The sequence below is a fragment of the Capricornis sumatraensis genome, chromosome 1 (assembly GCF_032405125.1).
Source record: "Capricornis sumatraensis isolate serow.1 chromosome 1, serow.2, whole genome shotgun sequence".
Lineage (NCBI taxonomy): Eukaryota > Metazoa > Chordata > Mammalia > Artiodactyla > Bovidae > Capricornis > Capricornis sumatraensis.
Window position 1 is genome coordinate 240,763,139 of NC_091069.1, and position 22,267 is coordinate 240,785,405.

A 22,267-nucleotide genomic window follows, 5' to 3' on the forward strand; every position below is an offset into this window, starting at 1 on the left:
GCAATACGTGAACCGTGAACTCCCTGATGTTCAAGCTGGTTTTAGAAAAGGCAGAGGAACCAGAGATCAAATTGCCAACATCCTCTGGATCACGGAAAAAGCAAGAGAGTTCCAGAAAAACATCTATTTCTGCTTTATTGACTATGCCAAAGCCTTTGACTATGTCGAACACACATTGTTTAGAGGACAACATTTGTTATCTTCACTCTTTCTGGTTGCAAATCTAAAAATTTTGTATATATGGTTTCCTGGTCCACAGAAGATAACAGAAAGAGAAAAAGAAAGGAGCTAGAAGTAATCTCAAAGAAGTAATAATAAAAAAAAAAAAAAAACTGACTCAACAAATAGGACAGTTAGGGCCCACTAATACAGAGACAAATTCCACAAACTTCAAATGCCAATGAGGATATAACTACCTACAGTACAGAAGAGAATACACATCCATCACCACCTTCCGTCAGTAAGAAAATACTAAATGCTATCTCAATTAATATGTTCATGTGTTCATGCAAGCAAGAAGGTGTGTTATCTTCTAGAAAATTTTTCATCAAGACATATTTTAAAAAAAGTTGTAGAGTTCAAAGGGAGCAGGCTTCAATTATCTTGAAAATACTTAAATGGCATCCCTGAGGATGACACAGAAAGATATTCTCCTAAGCACCTTACAGGTGCTCTACTCATGAGCATCACATGGCCTCTGGATGAGAATTTTCTCTCATTAAAATTCAGTACTATAACCTCCCAACCCACTGCTCAGTCTACAAACACAGCGGGGTTTGCACCTCTCACCTTCTTGATCTCAGCCCTGTACTCATTGTTGTGCACTTCCATCTTCTTCAGCTCTCCATATTTTTCCATTAGCTCTTGGCTCAGCTGTTTACATGTTGCACTCACAGATTCTAAGCTTTATGACAAAAATAAGGTCACATAATTAAAACAAAACAAAACCCTGAAACCCACAAGTTGAGTTATCTAACTACCCTCTTAATGTCCAAGAAATAAACATCACTTTGCACCCCAAAATAAAACTCATTTCCAATTTCCATATCAGTGAAGTCAGCAAAATCCAATCCACACTTCTGGGGAAATACTTTTGACTTCTGTGTTCACCTATATACCTTCTATCTGCTTAAAATACTACTGGTTACAAAATTCTAAATGTTATAGCAACTTAGGCAATTTTTTCTCTCTAGTCATACACGAACTGCCATCATAATGTCAGTCTTCACCACGCTTAATTACAATCCCATCCTACACACAGCTGCCAAAATAATCATGAGTTTCCAACCTGTCACCTTTATTTATCCCTCATCAGATATAAGAACCTCAGGGACACCATACCTCTCTTATCTCACAGCTCATACCCACTATAACGTCGTTTTGCTCCTAAATTGCTAGGCTTTACAGTCTGCCTTGTGCCATGTGCTAAGCCTGACTTCTTTTCTTTTCACATACCACCCGCTTGGCCACACAGCACGTCCCCCTACCACCTGACAATGGACAGTCAACATCCTTTCAAGAATCGAATCAGCATTTACCTGGATGGAGCCACCCCGACTCTCATTCCCCTGCTGCTGCTGCTAAGTTACTTCAGTCGTGTCCGACTCTGTGTGACCCCAGAGACGGCAGCCCACCAGGCTCCCCTGTCCCTGGGATTCTCCAGGCAAGAACACTGGAGTGGGTTGCCATTTCCTTCTCCAGTGCATGAAAGAAGTTGCTCAGTCATATCTGACCCTCAGCGACCCTATGGACTGCAGCCTTCCAGGCTCCTCCGTCCATGGGATTTTCCAGGCAAGAGTACTGGAGTGAGGTGCCATTGCCTTCTCCTAAATCATCTTAAAAACAGTCTACTTTCAATTGTTAGAGTTTGAATGTAGACACTTTCTAGAACTTTCACTTTAAGTTGCTCTTAGGTCTTTTAATATACATATTCTGTCTCTGAAACTACAAATTCTATAATTAAAATAATATCTTTAACTTCTCACCTCCCTTTAACCTTGTCCACCATACTCTTGGGCCCTTCATCATTCGGTTCCAGACTGTTCAATAAAGGCTTAATAACTGTTAGACTGTTCCCCCACACAGTCAATTTACCAGATAAGCTATCGTTCAAAATATCACCTTGGCAATACAACAACACAAAACAATCATGTACATTCCTCCAGTTCCTGTTTCAGGGAGTATTCTGTTCAAACTGCACAATACAAATAAGCTGTCTAAAAGGGTTCCTTTTTCTACCTGTCTTTTGCTATATAAAAATAATATTTAAAGTCATTCAGTTTTACTACTGAACAGGGGTATTTGTATCCATTTATTCCAACCTTATTTCTAAAAATCCTAGAATGCTTATTATGTGGTACTTAGTACATGGCTATAATATGTCAAATAAAACACTGAGGTAGAGAGAGAAGAAAAATCAGAAATAATCTTGTCCTATCTAAAGATGGGAAAATTGAGACCTAAAGAGAATAAGCTGTTCCAAGTGGGCAGTGTGTCAGAAGCAAGACACAAGTCTTCAGAGTCTGCCAAAAGCATAGCAAAACATGTAAAAGACCGCTAAAAAGTTAATCAACGGAAAATCTATGATAAAAAAATATAAATATTAACTCTAATATCAATAACAATTTGTCATTATTGTTTAGCCGCTAAGTCGTGTCCACCTCTTTTGTGATCCCATGGATCCCCACCAGGCTCCTCTGTCTGTGGGATTTCCCAGGCAAGAATTCTACAGTGGGTTGCCATACCTTCTCCAGGGCATCTTCCCAACTCAAGGATTTAACCTGTGTCTTCTTCACTGGTACAAATGGATTATTTACCTGCTGAGCCACTAGGGAAGCCATGTCAATAAGAATATGCTGTGCTGTGCTTAGTTGCATCCAGCTCTTTGCGACCCCATGGATTGTAGCCCACCAGGCTCCTCTGTCTATCGGGATTCTCTAGGCAAGAATACCTGAGTGGGTTGCCAAGCCCTCCTCCAGGGGATCTTCCCAACCCAGGGATTGAACCCAGGTCTGCCGCATTGCAGGCGGATTCTTTACTGTCTGAGCCACCAGGGAAGCCCATCAAAAGAATGCTAAACTTTATTTTATTCAATCTACAGTGTGCAAATATACTTCAGTAATGAGAGTTAAGAATATCTTAAGTATTTCAAGGTGAGAAAGAAAGCAAAAACTCTGTGGATGCATGTATATTTACTATGCAAAGAAAATACTTAGTGGTTTCCAAAAACAGAAATAAAAGATATATTAGTTAGAGTAGGGATAAAAGTTTGTTACTTAAAAAGGCAAAATGGAAATTTTTTGGTTGTTTGTTTCCCTGCAGGCTAACAGTTTATATATTTTTATCTTCTACATGCAGAAAACATTAGTGTACAAATGACTATGATTTATGTTTAAAATAAAATATCACACTGCTCCCAATCAAAAAGTTCTGCAGTATGACCAAAAAAAAAAAAGTTCACTGTATTGCAATACAAGTGATCTGGGCATAGTACAGCATAAATAAGGATTCAATCAGCACACAAGGACATATCAACAGCATTTCAGAACAGAAGGAAGGAGCACCACATGTCCAGTGAGACCTCCCCAAGAGAAGCTCCAGTGAGGTGGCTGGTAGAGGGAAAGTCAGTCTAACTGAAGGCCTTCTGCATGGGACAAATGTGAAGACATTCCGAGAGTTCATACAGATACTTCTTGAAGAATTGGGTTTTGAAGAAGAGCAGAGCTATATGGAAGTAACTTGATAGGGATGTAGGATTAAAGGAGGGTTTTCATCTTTTTCCCAAGATGAGGAATATTAAAACATATTTTATACCAGGGGAAATGATTTAGCAGATATTAAGAATTGACAATGTAAAAAAGAAAAGAAAAAACTGTAGAAACTATACATAAGTGGAATCTTAGAAGCACAGACATGTCATCCATTGATTCATCTACTCTTCACAGATTAAGGGCACAGACAGGTGCAGGCTGACTGGTAGATTTGTTTGGTGGTAAAAAGATTAGGAAGTTCTACTTTAATTGAAATCAAAGTTCTCCTTTAATCTCAATGAAATCAGAAGTTAGGCCAATTTGTGAAAACTGGAGGAAAAAACATGTTTTCATTTGTTATATTAGCTTACTTTATCAATACAATGATTGAAATAGTTTCTAACAATTTGAACATTGCTGAAATGCATGTAATTATCTACCTGCCTTCCAGACGCGTCACCTCTGCCTGCAGAAGCTCTTCACTAGTGTGGGTAAAATCCAGTTGGCAGAGCACGTTCTGCAAGTCCCCCTGCCCTTGAGAGGCATACCTCCTTTCTGCCAGAGGTTCCTCCAGTGATCTAAGGGAAGACACAGAAGGATTGTTAAAGGCCTGTATCTTCGCAAACAAAAACAACACAGAGGTAATTCATATTTTCCCAACTCTTTAGTAATGAACTCTTCAGAATTCTTTAGTCTGTTTCCTGGTTTACCAAAAAAAAAAAAGTTAGCTGACTGTACAGAGCTTCTTCATCTTTGGCTGCAAAGAATATAATCAATCTGATTTCGATACTGAACATCTGGTGATGTCCATGTGTAGAGTCTTCTCTTGTGTTGTTGGAAGAGGGTGTTTGCATTCTCTTGACAAAACTGTTAGCCTTTGACCTGCTATTTGTACTCCAAGGCCAAATTTGTCTGTTACCCCAGGTGTTTCTTGACTTCCTACTTTTGCATTCCAGTCCCCTATAATGAAAAGGACATCTTCTTTGAGTGTTACTTCTAGAAGGTCTTGTAGGTCTTCACAGAACCGTTCAGCTTCTTAAGCATTACTGAAGGGGCATAGACTTGGATTACTGTGATAGTGAATGCCTTGCCTTGGAAACGAACACAGATCATTCTATTGTCTTTGAGATTACATCCAAGTACTGCATTTCAGACTCTTTCGTTGACTATAATGGCTACTCCATTTCTTCTAAGGGATTCCTGCCCACAGTAGTAGATATAATGGTCATCTGAGTTAAATTCACCCATTCCAGTCTATTTTAGTTCATTGATTCCTAAAATGTTGACGTTCACTCTTGCCATCTCCTGTTTGATCGCTTCAAATTTGCCTTGATTCATGGACTTCACATTCCAGGTTCCTATGCAATATTGCTCTTTACAGCATTGGACTTTACTTCCATCACCAGCCACATCCACAACTGGGTGCTGTTTTTGCTTTGGTTCCGTCTCTTTGTTCTTTCTGGAGTTATCTCTCCACTGATCTCCAGTAGCATACTGGACACCTACCGACCTGGGGATTGCCTTTTCATACTGTTCATGGGGTTCTCAAGGTGAGAATACTGAAGTGGTTTGCCATTCCCTTCTCCAGTGGAACACGTTTTGTTAGAACTCTCCATCATGACCCATCCATCTTGGGTGGCCCTACACGGCATGGCTCATAGTTTCACCGAGTTAGACGAGGCTGTGGTCCATGTGATCAATTTGGTTAGTTTTCTGTGATTGTGGTTTTCAATCTGTCTGCCCTCTGATGTATAAGAGGCTTATGGAAGCTTCCTGATGGAAGAGACTGACTGAGGGGGAAACTGGGTCTTGGTCTGATGGGCGAGGCCATGTTCAATATATCTTTAATCCAATTTTCTGTTTGATGGGGAGGGGGGGCTATGTTTCCTCCCTGTTGTTTGACCTGAGGGCAAACTATGGCGGAGGTAATGAAGATAATGATGACCTCCTTCAAAAGGTTCCATGCACACACTGCTGTAGTCAGTGCCTCTGACCCTGTAGCAGGCCACTGCTGACCCATGCCTCTGCCAGAGACTCCTGGACACTCACAAGCAAGTCTAGGTCAGTCTCTTGTGGGGTCACTGCTCCTTTCTCCTGGATCCTGCTATGCACAAGGTTCTGTTTGGGCCCTCCAAGAGTCCATTTCCCAGTCCTGTGTAAGTTCTGGCTGCTCTATGGTGGGGTTAATGGTGACCTCCTCAAGAGGGCTTATGCCATACCCAGGTCTACTGCACCCAGAGCCCCTGCCTCTGCGGCAGGCCACTGCTGACCCATACCTCTGCAGGAGACACTCAAACACAGTTCTGGCTCAGTCTCTGTGGGGTCTCTGGGTCCCCGTGGCACAAGGTTTGTTTGAGCCCTCCGAGCGTCTCTGGCCAGTATGGGGTTTGATTCTAAAGGTGATTGTGCCCCTCCTACCATCTTGCTAGGGCTTCTTCTTTGCCCTTGGAAGTGGGGTATCTTTTTGGTGGGAGCCAACATTCTTCTGTTCATGGCTGTTCAGCAGCAAGTTGTAATTTTGGAGTTCTCATAGAAGATAAGCACATGTCCTTACCAGCTACTCATCATGATTTATCTTACCATAGAAGGTAAGCCTCCCAGGAGACATAAGACTATAATTCCTTTCACGTTTGGAGTTTCAACAAGGGTACAAATTAACAGGAGACAGAGAGAGAAGAGTCGCTAAGTCATGTCTGACTCTTTGCAACCCCATGGACTGTAGCCTGCCAGGCTCCTCTGTCCATTGGATCACCCTGGCAAGAATAATGGCGTGGGTTGTCATTTCCTCCTTCTGAGGATCTTCCCAACCCAGGGGATTTAACCCACGTCTCTTGCATTGGTAGGTGGATTCTTTACCACTGCACCACCTGGGAAGTCCATACAGATTGACAAAAGGGTTTCTAACTTTCTAAACATCAGAATTTTTTGGTTAGGGGACCCAAACTGAAGGTAGAAAAAAATAGCCATACATTATTATCTAATACCCTAAAAATTTAACTCAGAAATTAAAACTAAGAAAACCTTATAATATGATCAAGCACAAAATAATGAATATGTAATATTAAGTTCAGTTCAGTTCAGTCGCTCAGTCTTGTCTGACTCTTTGCGACCCCATGAATCGCAGCACGTCAGGCCTCCCTGTCCATCACCAACTCCCAGAGTTCACTCAGATTCATGTCCATCGAGTCCGTGATGCCATCCAGCCACCTCATCCTCTGTCGTCCCCTTCTCCTCCTGCCCTCAATCCCTCCCAGCATCAGAGTCTTTTCAATGAGTCAACTCTTCTCATGAGGTGGCCAAAGTACTGGAGTTTCAGCTTTAGCATCATTCCTTCCAAAGAAATCCCAGGGCTGATCTCCTTCAGAATGGACTGGTTGGATATCCTTGCAGTCCAAGGGACTCTCAAGAGTCTTCTCCAGCACCACAGTTCAAAAGCAACAACTCTTCGGCGCTCAGCTTTCTTCACAGTCCAACTCTCACATCCATACATGACTACTGGAAAAACCATAGCCTTGACTAGATGTACCTTAGTCAGCAAAGTGATGTCTCTCTCTACTTTTGAATATGCTATCTAGGTTGGTCATAACTTTTCTCCCAAGGAGTAAGCATCTTTTAATTTCATGGCTGCAGTCACCATCTGCAGTGATTTTGGAGCCCCAAAAAATAAAGTCTGACACTGTTTCCACTGTTTCCCCATCTATTTCCCATGGAGTGATGGGACCGGATGCCATGATCTTCATTTTCTGAATGTTGAGCTTTAAGCCAACTTTTTCACTCTCCTCTTTCACTTTCATCAAGAGGCTTTTTAGTTCCTCTTCACTTTGTGCCATAAGGGTGGTGTCATCTACATATCTGAGGTTATTGATATTTCTCCCGGCAATCTTGATTCCAGCTTGTGTTTCTTCCAGTCCAGCATTTCTCATGATGTACTCTGCATATAAGTTACATAAGCAGGGTGACAATATACAGCCTTGACGTACTCATGCTTAATGCCAAACCACCCTGTGGCTAAGACTAATAATATTTAAGGTTATACCTTATGGTCTCTACTGTGTGTTGAGTATCAGCTGCCTTCAATTTTCCTTGCAGCTTCTCCTTTTGTATTCTTGCATCATGGATAAAATTTTCTTGAGTCTGAAGAGCTGCCTTCAATCCTCTCTTTTCTTCTTGAAGAACCTGTAAAAATACTCAGAAAAAAAGTCAGATGTTATTACACTTTTTCTATTTCACGAGAAAAGGAAGCCAGGAGTCAAACTGTAAATTATATAACAGATACAGTATTAATAGGCCCAATATCAATATCTCATCCATTGGCTACAGAGTAGGTAAGAAACTGCAGATTTTGGAAACTAGTTGTAGGTTAATTAGTTTCTCTTAAAACAGATATACACACATTTCCTCAGTTATAGTATATAAAAATTTAAAAATATACCTCTAGTAGTTTTTCAGATTCCCTCAATTTTTCTTCTTTCTGCCGCTGCTCTTGCATAATAGTCATATTGGTTCCAACCAAGTCATTGACTCTCATGGTGAGGCGCTCTATTTCCAACTCATTGGCACAGATAGTATCATTGGCCCGCTCCAGCTTACTGCTCAGGTGCTGAATTTCTGACTGGCTGGACAGTTCTACAGACTCTAATTTTTGTTTCCGATTGGCAAGCTGAGCCTAAAAATACACAAATTATCAATTGGTAAAAGTAAAAGAATAATCAATGAACAAGGAAAACTAAAATGAAACTGAATTTTACCTCCATAAAAACATACAGCAATAGATCATTAAAAATATATAATTCATTCACCAGTCCAGTCAAAAAATGAACAAATATTTAAGCAGACATTTCTCCAAAGAAGACATACAGATGGCCAATCAACACATGAAAAGATGCTCACATCACTCATTATTAGAGAAATAAAAATCAAAACTACAATGAGGTATCACTTCATACCAATCAGAATGGTCATCAGCAAAAAAACTACAAACAATAAATGCTAGAGAGGATGTAGAGAAAACAGAACCCTGCTGCACTGCTGGTGGGAACGTGAACTGGTACTGCCACTGCAGTATGGAGATTCACAACAAGCTAGGAATAAAACCACCATGTGGTTTAGTCACTAAGTCATGTCTGGCTCTTGCGACCCCATGGACTGTAGCCCATGGGGCTAGAATATTAGAATGGGTTGCCATTTTCTTCTACAGGCGATATTCCCAATCCAGGGATCAAACCCATGTCCCTTGCGTAGAAGGTGATCTCCTGAATTGCAGGCAGATTCTTTATCACTTACCCACTAGGGAAGCCCCCAAACTATGATATGACCCAGCAATCCTACTACCGGGCATATACCCTGAGAAAGTCACAATTCAAAATGACACATGTACCCCAATGTTCATCACAGCACTATTTACAATAGCCAGGACATGGAAGGAACCTAGATGTCCATCAACAAATGAATGGATAAAGAAGTTGTAGTACAATGGAATATACTCAGTCATAAAAAGGAATAAATTTGAGTCAGTTGTAGTGAGGTAGATGAACCTAGAGCCTCTTATATAAAGTGAAGTAAGTCAGAAAAATAAAACAAGTATTATATATTAACACATATATATGGAATCCAGAAAAATGGTACTGATGAAACTAGTAGAGAACAGACTTGACACAGTGGGGGAAGGTGAGAGTGAGATGAATTGAGCAAGTACCACTGACATACATACACTATCATGTGTAAAACAGTCAGTCAGTGGAAAGCTGCTGTATAATACAGGGAGCCCAGTCCGGTGCTCTGTGATGACCTAGAGGGGTGGGATGCGGGGAGGGGAGGAAGGCTCAACACGGAGGGGATATATATAAAATTATGACTGATTCACACTGTTATATGGCAGAAACTGATGCAACATCGTAAAGCAATTTTCACCCATTAAAAAAAAATTGTATAAAGCTAGAAATAAAGTAGTTGTGGTACATATATACAATGGAATATTACTCAGCCATAAAAAGGAATGAATTTGAGTAGTTTTAGTGAGGTGGATGAACCTAGAGCCTATTATACTGAGTGAAATAAGCCAGAAAGAGAAAAACAAATATCATATATTAATGCATATATATGGAATCTAGAAAAATAGTACTGATGAACCTATTTACAGAGAAATGGAAATGCAGATGTAAAGAACAAACTGGTAGACATGGCGTGGGAAGGAGAGGGTAGGACAAACAGAAAGTAGCACTGACATATATACACTATCATGTGTAAAACAGGTAACCTTCCTAGTGGAAGCTGCTGCATAACACAGGGAGCCCAGTCTGGCATTCTATGACAACTTAGAGGAGTGGAATGTGGCAGGTAGGGAGGCTCAAGAGAGAGGTGATATATACATAATTATGACTGATTCACACTGATGTACTACAGAGACCACCACAACATTGTAAAGCAACTGTTCTCCAATTTAAAATACATATATATACGTACATATATATGTGTATATATAATATATTCATGATAGAAAAAAAAAACTCCATGATAAAAACTAGGAATAGAGAGGAATGTTCTCAACTTGACAAAGACTTTCTACAGAAACCATACAGCTAACATTATACTTAATATTGGGAAACTTGACACTTTTCTACAAAGATCAGATATAAGGCAACAATCTATCCTCACATCACTCCTTTTCAACCATCACAGTGGATGTCCTAGTTAATGCAGTAAGAAAAGGAAATAAAAGGCATACAGATCAGGAAAGAAGTCATAAAACTACCTTTATCCACAGATGATATGATCATCTATGTAGAAAATCTGAAAGAATCAACCAAAAAAAAGAAAAATCCCTAAGTTAATAATCAGCTATAGTAAGGTTGCAAGATATAAAGTTAATATATAAAAGTCAACCATTTTCCTATATGCCAAAAGTAAACATGTGGAATTTAACTTAAAAACAAAACACAGGACTTTCCCAGTAGCCCAGTGGTAAGAATCTGCCTTGCAACACAAAGGACACAGGTTGCAGCCAAGATCCCACATGCCCTGGAGCAACTAAGCCCGCGCACCACAGCTACAGAAGCCGATATGATGCTGCAACTAAGACCCATTGCAGCCAAATGAATAAAATAAAAATTAAAAAACAAAAACACACAGCACTATTTATATTAACACCTAAAGAAATTACTTAAGTATAAATCTAATAAAATATGTACAAGATCTATAAAAGAAGAACTACAGATCTCTGATGAACAATATCAAAGAATAAATGAAGAGATATTCCATGTTCATGGAAAGGAAGAATCAATACTGTCAAAATGTCAGTTCTTCCCAATATTATCTATGAATTCAATATAATCCTAATCAAAATATCAGCAAGTTATCAATATTTTGTGAATATCAACAAAACTGATTCTAAAGTTTAGAGGGAGAGGCAAAGAATAAGAATAGCCAATACAATATCAAAAGAGAAGAACAAAGCTGGCTGTCTGATGTTCAAGATTTACAATAAAGCTACAGTAATCAACAGTGTAGTATCAGCAAGAGAACAGACAAACAGATTAAGGGAACAGAATACAGAGCCCAGAAATTGACCCTTATAAATGTAGTCAACTGATATTTGATAAAAGAACAAAGGTAATAAGATGGAGCAAAGATAGTCTCTTAGACAAATGGTGCTGGAATAACTGGACATCCATATGCAAGGGAAAAAAATGACATGTCTGACAAAGGCTTTACACTCTCCACAAAAATTAATTAAAATGGATCATAGACCTAAATGTAAAACGCAAAACTTACAAAACTCTTGGAAGATAATATAGGAGAAAATGTAGCTAACTTTGGGTATAGTGGTATCTTTGTAAATACAACACCAAAGACATGATCCCTGAAAGCAATAACTGATAAGCTGAAATTCATCAAAATTTAAAACCTTTGCTCTGTAAAAGACAATGTCAAGAGAATGAGAAGACAAGCCACTTTAGCAACTGTCTCATGGACCTGTAGTACCCAATTCCTATACATTTGGATGATTTTTTAGGCTTTGTATCCCAGCTATACTTTTTTTTTTACTGGTTTTTAGCTCCCAACTTTCTAGTTTTTCACAAGTTTAATTCCAGCATCCTGAAAGGTACTTCATCTTCACACTGAAGATAGACATAAAGCATTTGTGTAAGTAAAACTTCCCATATTCTAAGTATTTTTAAAAGGTAAAGCACACAATTTTATTTTAGAAATTTAAGTCTCTGGGAAATCTATCTGCTGTGTATTTAAAGATTTTTATTGTATATAGTACAGGGCAAAAATCCTACTATGGTCACAAAAGTAGATGTTCAATGATGCCCATAAGCCAGAGAGAGGCGGGGAGGAGAAAGGTAAAGAGGCAGAAAACCATTGTTTCTATAAATTACAGACCAAGATTCCAGCATAAAGAATCAAAAACTTTTTACCAGATTCCTACAATAGTGTGAAAAAAAGAACATCAAATATGTTTAGATGCACAGGAATAACTGCCAGGATGCAACTGGCTCCAAACTTTTAAAATACCACATAAACTACCCACCTCAACAAGGGGAAACCTTACACAGAATTCTGCACAGAATTAAACACTGAAGATACTGGATGATGGTGGTAAGAGAAAGAGCCCAGCTTACTGAACCTCCCAATCCTATTTTAAATTGCACAGTAGCCCTGGGGCTTGGCAGAACACAGCTAGAAAACCACTGCTCAACTGGATGCTCAGAATGAAAGACAATACGTGATTGTAAAACATTAGCATTGTCTTTTTAACCCTGTAATAGCTATTTAACATTCAGTTCAAATCTGTGATCTTAAAGTAAACTGGTGTTGAAATTAATAGTTTAACTAAGCTATAGTTTAACCAGCGAGTCTAGATTTCATACATAAAAACTAACCAACATCTTAGTCCTACAGCATCAAAAATATAGCCTTTTTTCCCTTTTATTTACATTGAAGAAAGGAGATCAGCCCTGGGATTTCTTTGGAAGGAATGATGCTAAAGTTGAAACTCCAGTACTTTGGACACCTCATGCGAAGAGTTGACTCATTGGAAAAGAAAGATGCTGGGAGGGATTGGGGGCAGGAGGAGAAGGGGACAACAGAGGATGAGATGGCTGGATGGCATCACTGACTCGATGGATGTGAGTCTGGGTGAACTCCGGGAGTTGGTGATGGACAGGGAGGCCTGGCGTGCTACAATTCATGGGGTCGCAAAGAGTTGGACACGACTGAGGGACTGGACTGAACTGAACTGACAGATGACATATAGTATGTTAATTTCAGGTGTAAACATAGTGATTCGACACATATACATTATTACTGATCACTATGACAAGCCTAATAGCCATCTGTCACTATACAAAGCTATTACAATATTATAGACTGTATTTCCTATGCTGCACATCACATCCCATGACTTATTTTATAACTAGAAATTTAAATTAATTTCCTTCACCTATTTTGCCCAACTCCCCTTATCCTCTCCTCCATGACAACTACCAGTTTGTTCTCTGGATCTATGAGTCTGTTTCTGTTTTGTTTCATCTCTTAGATTCCACATGTAAGTGAAGTCATATGGAATTTGTTTTTCTCTGTCTTATTTCATTTAGCATAATATCCTCTAGGGACATCCATATTGCTGCAAATGGTAAAATTTCATTCTTTTCTATGATTCATATATCACATTTTCTTTATCCATTCATCTATCAATGGGCACTTGGGTTGCCTCTGTATCTTTATTACTGTGAATAATGATGCAAAGAACATCAGTTCAGTTCAGTCGCTCAGTCGTGTCCGACTCTTTGCGACCCCATGAATCACAGCACACCAGGCCTCCCTGTCCATCACCAACTCCCGGAGTTCACTCAGACTCATGTCCATCGAGTCAGTGATGCCGTCCAGCCATCTTATCCTCTGTCGTCCCCTTCTCCTCCTGCCCCCAATCCCTCCCAGCATCAGAGTCTTTTCCAATGAGTCAACTCTTCGCATGAGGTGTCCAAAGTACTGGAGTTTTAGCTTTAGCATCATTCCTTCCAAAGAAATCCCAGAAGGGCTGATCTCCTTCAGAATGGACTGGTTGGATCTCTTTGCAGTCCAAGGGACCCTCAAGAGTCTTCTCCAACACCATAGTTCAAAAGCATCAACTCTTTGGCGCTCAGCCTTCTTCACAGTCCAACACTCACATCCATACATGACCACAGGAAAAACCATAGCCTTGACTAGATGGACCTTAGGGGTGCACACATCCTTTTGAATTAGTCTTTTTTTGTTGTTGTTGCAAAAAATGGACAGAATTTCAATTGTTAGATCATATGATAGTTTTTTTTTTTTTAATTTTTAAGGAATCTCTATGCTGTGCTCCCAATTTATATTCCCACCAACATTGCTTGGGGGCTTCCCAGACGGCACAATGATAAAAGAATCCGCCTGCCAATGCAGGAGATGCAAGAGACTTAGGTTCAATTCCTGGGTCAGGAAGATCTCCCAGAGTAGGAAATGGCAATCCACTCCAGTATTGTTGCCTGGAAAATTCCACAGACAGAGGAGCCTGGTGGGCTACAATCCATGGGGTTGCAAGAGTTGGACATGATAGAGTACATACACACAACAGTGCATGAGGGTTTCCCCCTCTCTTCATCTTCTTCAACACTTATTTGTTATCTTTGGATAATAGCCATTCTGACACATGTGAGATGGTATCTCACCATGGTTTTGAATTGCATTTTCCTGATGATTAGTGATGCTGAGTATCTTTTCTCAAGTCTGTATGTCTCCTTTGGAAAAATGTCTATTCAAGTCCTCTACCAATTTTTAAAAATCAGGTTTTTTTTTGACCTTGACCTCTTTAAGTTCTTTGTATATTTTAGATATTAAACTCCTTACAAAATAAATCATTTGCAAATATGTTCTTCAATTCAATTTTCTTGGACACCAAAATCATTGCAGATGATGACTGCAGCCATGAAATTAAAAGATGCTTGCTCCTTGGAAGAAAAGCTATGACAAACCTAGACAGCATATTAAAAAGCAGACACATTATTTTGCTGACAAAGGTTCGTCTAGTCAAAGCTATGTTTTTTCCAGTAGTCATGTATGGATGTGAGAGTTGGACCATAAAGAAAGCTGAGTGCCAAAGAAATGATGCTCTTGAACTGTGGTGTTGGAGAAGACTCTTGAGAGTCCCTTGGACTGCAAGGAGATCCAACCAGTCAATCATAAAGGAAATCAATCCTGAATATTCACTGGAAGGACTGATGCTGAAGCTGAAACTCCAATACTTCGGCCACCTGATGTAAAGAACTGACTCTTCTTCTGACACTGAGAACGATTGAAGGCAGGAGGAGAAACGGACGACAGAGGATGTGATGGTTGGATGGCATCGCCGACTCAATGGACATGAGTCTGAGCGAGCTCCAGAAGCTGGTGATGGACAGGGAAGCCTGGTGTGCTGCAGTCCATGGGGTTGCAGAGTTGGATACGACTGAGCAACTGAACGTAACTGATTCAGCAGTATACCTTTTCATTTTGTTGATAGTTCCTCTGCCATCAGTTCCTGTGCAAGGCTTTTTAGTTTGATATAGTTCCACTTGTTTATTCTTGCTTTTGTTTTCCTTGCCTGAAGACACAGATCCAAATATATAGATATAGATATAGATATAGCTAAGAACAACGCCAAAGAACATATTGCCTATGCTTTCTTCTAGGAGTTTTATGCTTTCAGGTTTCACATTTATGTGTCATCTATTTTGAGTTTATTTTTATATAAGGTATAAAAAGCTGTCGTTTCATTCTTTTTTCCCAGCACCATTTTTTTAAGAGACTGTCTTCTCCCCCATTGTATATTCTTGGTTTCCTTGTCGTAAATTAGTTCACTTCAGTTCAGCCACTCAGTCATGTCCAACTCTTTGCAACCCCATGGACTGCAGCACACCAGGCTTCCCTGTCTATCACCAACTCTCGGGGCTTGCTCAAACTCATGTCCATCGAGTTAATGATGCATCCAACCATCTTATCCTCTATTGTCCCCTTCTCTTCCTGCCGTCAATCTTTCCTAGCATCAGGGTCTTTTTAATGAGTCAGTTCTTCGCATCAGGTGGCCAAAGTATTGGAGCTGCAGCTTCAGCATCAGTCCTTCCAATGAATATTCAAGACTGATTTCCTTTAGGATGGACTGGTTGGATCTCCTTGCAGCTCAAGAGATTCTCAAAGAGTCTTCTCCAACACCACAGTTCAAAAGCATCAATTCTTCGGCGCTCAGCTTTATGATCCAACTCTTATATCCATACATTACTGGAAAAACCATAGCTGTGACTAAACTGACCTTTGTCAGCAAAGTAATGTCTCTGCTTTTTAATATGCTGTCTAGGTTGGTCATAGCTTTTCTTCCAAGGAGCAAGCATCTTTTAATTTCATGGCTGCAGTCACCATCTGCAGTGATTCTGGAGCCCAAGAAAATGAAGTCTGTCACTGTTTCCATTGTTTCCCCATCTATTTCCCATGAAGTGATGGGACCAGATGCCATGATCAGATTTCTGAATGTTGAGTTTTAAGCCAACTCTTTCACTCTCCTCTTTCACTTTCATCAAGAGGCTCTTTAGTTCCTCTTCACTTTCTGCCATAAAAGTGGGGTCATCTGCATATCTGAGGTTATTAATATTTCTCCTGTCAATCTTGATTCTAGCTTGTGTTCCATCAAGCCTATCATTTCACATGATGTACTTTGCATCTAAGTTAAATAAAAGAGGGTGACAAGATACAGTCCTGACATACTCCTTATCCAATTTATATGGTCATAAGTTAATGACCATATAAATGTAAATTTATTTCTGGGCTCTCTATTTGGTCCATTGATCTGTGTCTGTTTTTATGCCAGCACCTTCCTTATACTTTTGATTACTATAGATCTGTACAATAGCTTGAAATCAGGGAATATGATCATTACAACTTTCTTCTTCTTTCTTAAGATCGCTTTAGCTCTTTGGGGTTTGGTTTCGTGTGTGTGTGATTCTATACAAACTTTAGATTTATCTGTTCCAGTTCTGTGCCAAGTATCACTGGAATTTTGATAGGGACTGCACTGAATGTGTAAACTGCTTTAGGTAGTATGGACATTTTAACAGTATTAATTATTCTAATCCATGAGCATGGTATATCTTTCAGTTTATTTGTGTTATCTCCATCTGCAATTTCTCTTAACATCTTAGTTTTCAAAGTACAGGTGTTTCACATTTTTTTGTATTTTAAACTTTTAAACTTTCTGATGCAGTTGTAAATGGGCTTGAAATCTTAATTTCTCTGATAGTACATGATTAGTGTACAAAAAAGCAACAAATTTCTGTGTACTGATTTTTGAAGACATCAACTTCACTGAATTCATTAGTAGCCATTTTTTGTTTTCATTGTTGTAGAGGCTTTAGGGTTTTCTGTATGTAGTAACATATAACCTGCAAACAGTTTTACTTCTTCCTTTCCAGTCTAGGTGCCTTTTATCTTTTTCTTGCCTGACTGCAATGGTTAGGATTCCTAATACTATGTTGAATAAAACTGGTGAGGATGGGCATCCTTGTGTGTTTCCTAATCTTAGTAGAAAAGCTTTCAGCCTTTCACAGTTGAATATTATTCTAGCTGTGGGTTTCTCATATATTGTTGTTGTTCAGTCACTAAGTCATGTCCTGCTCTTTGCGACCCCATGAACTGCAGCATGCCAAGTTTCTCTGTCCATTACTATATCCCCGAGGTTCTTCAAACCCATGTCCATTGAGTCAGTAATGCCATCCAACCATCTCATCCTCTGTCACCCCCTTCTCCTGTTGCCCTCAATTTTCCCCAGCATCAGGGTCTTTTCCATGAGTTAGCTCTTTGTATCAGGTGGCCAAAATATTGAACCTCTGTCAGCAAATGATGTGTGTGCTTCTTTATACACTGTCTAGGTTTGTCAAAGCTTTTCTTCCAAGGAGCATCTTTTAATTTCATGGCTGCAGTCACCATCTGCAGTGATTTTGGGGAGTAAGAAAACAAAATGTCACTGCTTTCACTTTGTCCCCTTCTATTTGCCCTGAAGTGATGGGACTGGATGCCACGATCTTAATTTTTTGAATGTTGAGTTTTAAGTCAGATTTTTCACTCTCCTCTTCCACCTTCATCATGAGGTTTTTTAGTTCCTCTTCACTTTCTGCCATTAGATGGTGTCATCTGCATATTTGAGGTTGCTTATGTTTCTCCTGGCAATCTTGATTCCAGCTTGTGACTCCCCACCCAGCCTGGAATTTCACATGATGTACTCTGCATAGAAGTGAAATAAGCAGGTGACAACATACAGCCTTGACGTGCTTTCTCCCCCAATTTTGAACCAGCCCATTGTTTCGTGTCAGGTTCTGTTGCTTCTTGACCTGCATACAGGTTTCTCAGGAGGCAGGTAAGGTGGTCTAGTATGCTCATCTCTTTAAGAATCTTCCACAGTTTGTTGTTATCCACGCCATCGAAGACTTCAGTGTAGTCAATGAAGCAGAAGCGGATGTTTGGGGGAATTCCCTTGCTTTCTCTACAATCCAGCGGATGTTGGCAACTGGATCCCTAGTTCCATTGCCTTTTCTAAACCCAGCTTGTACATCTGGAAGTTCTCGGCTCATGTACTACTGAAGCCTATCTTGAAGGATTTTGAGCATTATCATGCTAACATGTGAAATGACTACAAGTGTATGGTAGTCTGAACATTCTTTGGCCTTGTCTTTCTTTGGGATTGGAATGAAAACTGACCTTTTTCAGTCCTGTGGCCACTGCTGAGTTTTCCAAATTTGCTGGCATATTGAGTGCAGCACTTTAACAGCGTCATCTTTAAGGACTGAAGAACTGAGCTAGAAGAATTCCATCACTTCCACCAGTTTTGTTCGTAATGATGCTTCCTAAGGCCCACTTGACTTCACAGTCCAGGATGTCTGGCTCTAGAAAGTGACGACACAATCATAGTTATCTGGGTCATTAAGACCTTTTTGTACAGTTCTTGTGTATTCTTGCCACCTCTTCTTAATCTCTTCTGTGTCTGTTAGGTCCTTACCATTTCTGCCCTTTATTGTGTCCACCTTTGCAGGAAATGTTCCCTTGGTGTCTCTAAATTCCTTAAAGAGACCTCTAGTCTTTATCATTCTATTATTTTCCTCTATTTATTTGCATTGTTCACTTAAGAAGGCTTTCTTTTCTCTCCTTGCTATTCTTCAGAACTCTGCATTCAGTTGGGTTTACCTTTTCCTTTCTCCTTTGCCCTTTGTGTCTCTTCTTTTCTCAGCTATCAGAACGGCCTCCTCAGAGAACCATTTTGCCTGACTGCGTTTCTTTTTCTCTGGGATGGTTTCGGTTACTACCTTCCTCTGGGGTGGGTGTGTGGGTGGGTGGGAGTGTGTGGGAGTGTGTGTGTGTGTGTGTGTGTGCCACATCTTTAATTTTTAAAGTTATTTATATTTTTAACTGAAGGATAGTTGCTTTACTGAATTTTGTTGGTTTCTGCCAAACATCAACAAGACTCAACCACAGATATACGTATGTCCCCTCCCTCTTTAATCTCCCTCCCGTCGCAACCCTCTAGGTTGATATAGAACCCCTGTATGAGTTCCCTGAGATATACAGCAAATTCTCATTGGCTATCTATTTTACATATGATAATATAAGTTTCCATGTTACTCTCTCCATACATCTCACCCTCTCCTCCCCCTCACTCTCTCTTCCCTGCTCCCCGTGTCCAAAAAACTCTGTTCTCTATGTCTGTTTCTCTGCTGTTGCCCTGCAAATAAAATCTTTGGTACCATCTTTCTAGATTCTGTATATATGCATTAGTACAGGATATTTATCTTTCTCTTTCTGACTTATTTCACTCTGTATAATAGGCTCTAGGGTCATCCACCTCATTAGAACTGATTCAAATGTGTTCCTTTTTATGGCTGAGTAATATCCATTGTACCACAACTTTTACTCATTCATCTGGTGATGGACATCTAGGTTGTTTCCACGTTCTAGCTATTGTAAATAGCGCTGCGATGAACATTGGGGTACACTGTCTTTTTCAATTTTGGTTTCCTCAGGATATATACCTAGGAGTGGGATTGCTGGGTCATATGGTGGTTTTATTTCTAGTTTTTTAAGGAATCTCCATGTCTTCCATAGTGGCTGTATCAATTTATATTCCCACGAACAGTGCAAGAGTGCTCCCTTTTCTCCACACCCTCTCCAGCATTTATTGTTTGTAGACTTTTTGATGATGGCCATTCTGACCAGTGTGAGGTGATATCTCACTGTAGTTTTGATTTGCATTTCTCTAATAACGAGCGATGTTGAGCACCTTTTCATGTGTTTGTTAACCATCTGTATGTCTTATCTAGAGAAATGTCTGTTTAGGTCTTTTCCCCACTTTTGTTGTTTTTCTGTTATTGAGCTGTATAAGCTGCTTGTATATTCTGGAAATTAATCCTTTGTCAGTTGTTTCATTTGCTATTGTTTTCTCCCATTCTGAGGGTTGTCTCTTCACCTTCTTATAGCTTCCTTTATATATATGCCACATCTTCTTTACCCACTCATCTGCCAACGGACACTTAGGTTGCTTCCATGTCTTGGCTATTGTAATCAGTGCTGTTATGAACATTGGGTGGGGGGCATGTATCTTTTAGAATTACAGCTATCTGTTGATATACGCCCAGCAACAGGATAAAGCTGAGTCATATGGTAACTCTCTTTTTAAAGAAACCTCCATACTACTTTCCATAACAGCTACACCAATTCACACTACCTGCCAACAATAGTGTAGGAAGGTCCCTATTTCTCCACATCCTCTCCAACATTTACTATTTGTAGATTTTTTAATGACGGCCATTCTGACTAGTGTGAGGTACAACCTTGTTTTGATTTGCATTTCTCTAATAATCAGCGGTGTTTAGCATCTTCTCATGTGCTTATTGGCCATCTCTATGTCTTCTTTGGAAAAATGTCTACTTGTGCCCATTTTTTATTATATTATCTTTTTGTTATTGAGTTCTATGTACTCTTTCTATATTTTAGAAATTAAGGCCTTGTCAATTACATTGTTTGCTAATATTTTCTCCCTGTTTGTAGTTGTCTTTTCATTTTGTTTATGGTTTCCTTAAAAGCATCTAAGTTTGATTAGGTCTCATTTGATTTTTTAAAAATTTTATTACTTTGGGAGGCTGACCTAAGAAAACATTGCTACAATTTATGTCACACCATGTTTTGCCTATGTTCTCCTCTAGGAGTTTTGTGTTGTTTAGTATTTTTATTACCTCCTTTTTGAACTCAGGATGTGGTAGACTGGAGAGATCTGTCTCACTGTTTATTCTTTCAGGAGACTTCTCTTGTTCTTTTAATTAGGAATGGTTCCTCTGCTTCTTTATACTTATATTTCTAACTCTATAAATTTAGGAGAAACAGTTACCTACTTGTGGCTGTTTTTGTGTAGGAGCATCTGTGTGTGGCCTGCATGTGTCTAATATTTTTGGTGCAAGGGCTTTTAGTATAGAAGCCTCCCATGTCTTTCCTCAGAGTTTGCCAGCTGTTAGCCCCTTGATACAGGGTGTGAATGGTGTTGTAACCAGAGCCTGCACTGCATGTTGAGCAGGGCCTCCTCTTTGCTCTGTGGCTGTCAAAGCCCTGCCAGAAGCAGGATCTGCTCCCCAGTTGCTGGAGCAGATGCCCCTAGGTCTGTTCATGAGCTACAGTGTGGGGTAGGTGTATGGTGCACCTCCACTGGGAGAGGAGTCGCTGATTATTCCTCCGCAGGAGCTATCCACCAGAAAGCACTCTCTTCGGTGTCAGCTTCACCCCATGTGCATGCTCACAAAGTACACTGCTGTTACACTGCTGCTGGCTCTGCTTTCAGCTGTGAAAATGTAGGAACTGGATGTCCCTCAGGCGCTGTGCTCACAAAGTCATCAGCAGAGATCCACTGGCACAGATCTACTTACGTCAGGCACTGGAACCCACCACACTCATGAGCAGTTGCACGCCTGGACCCACTATGGGAGATGCAGTATCATCCCGGCCCTGGCTCCACATGTCCCTGCCCACAATGCCCACAGCCACGACCTCCAGACCCACCTCAACCAGTAACCGGAAATCTGCTCCGATGTCCCACCACCACTGAGCTTACAGAGACACTCCAGGTGTAAATCTGCTGAAGTTGCAAAGCCACCAGATAAAGTTCAGATTTCAGCCCTGCTTCCAAAGTCATGTGGCCCCTGGGGACCTGCTCTGATTTCAGCCTTGCTTCTGTGTTGGACAACCCTTCTGTGTTTGCATGCTCCCAAAGCTCATAGAGGCAGAGCCATACCCACTGCAAGCATGCCAAAAATGAGGCTCCTATAGTGAGGCCCCACCTCCTCCTCTGCATGCTTGTTAACCATGCAGCTTCTATGTGGACCTCAGCTCTGTCCTGCATACTCTCCCAGTTCTGGCCCACACTCCCAACTCCTTCAGGGTATCTCCATGCAGCCAACTCCAGTCCTATAGTTTGACCTCTGAAGCCCGAGTTT

The 22,267-nt window shown here is 40.2% G+C and overlaps 1 protein-coding gene across 2 annotated transcripts in view; it reads right to left on the minus strand.

The window, feature by feature from the left end:
• Positions 1-22,267, minus strand: part of CEP63 (centrosomal protein 63) — a 79,811-nt gene that overhangs the window by 11,233 nt on the left and 46,311 nt on the right. For both annotated transcript variants that reach the window (XM_068974230.1, XM_068974222.1), the window contains exons 7-10: positions 8,182-8,415; positions 7,786-7,925; positions 4,190-4,327; positions 790-904 (exon numbers count right to left, since the gene is read on the minus strand). In XM_068974230.1, the coding sequence (XP_068830331.1) occupies positions 790-904; positions 4,190-4,327; positions 7,786-7,925; positions 8,182-8,415 (627 nt within the window). The remainder of the gene's footprint in view (positions 1-789; positions 905-4,189; positions 4,328-7,785; positions 7,926-8,181; positions 8,416-22,267) is intronic.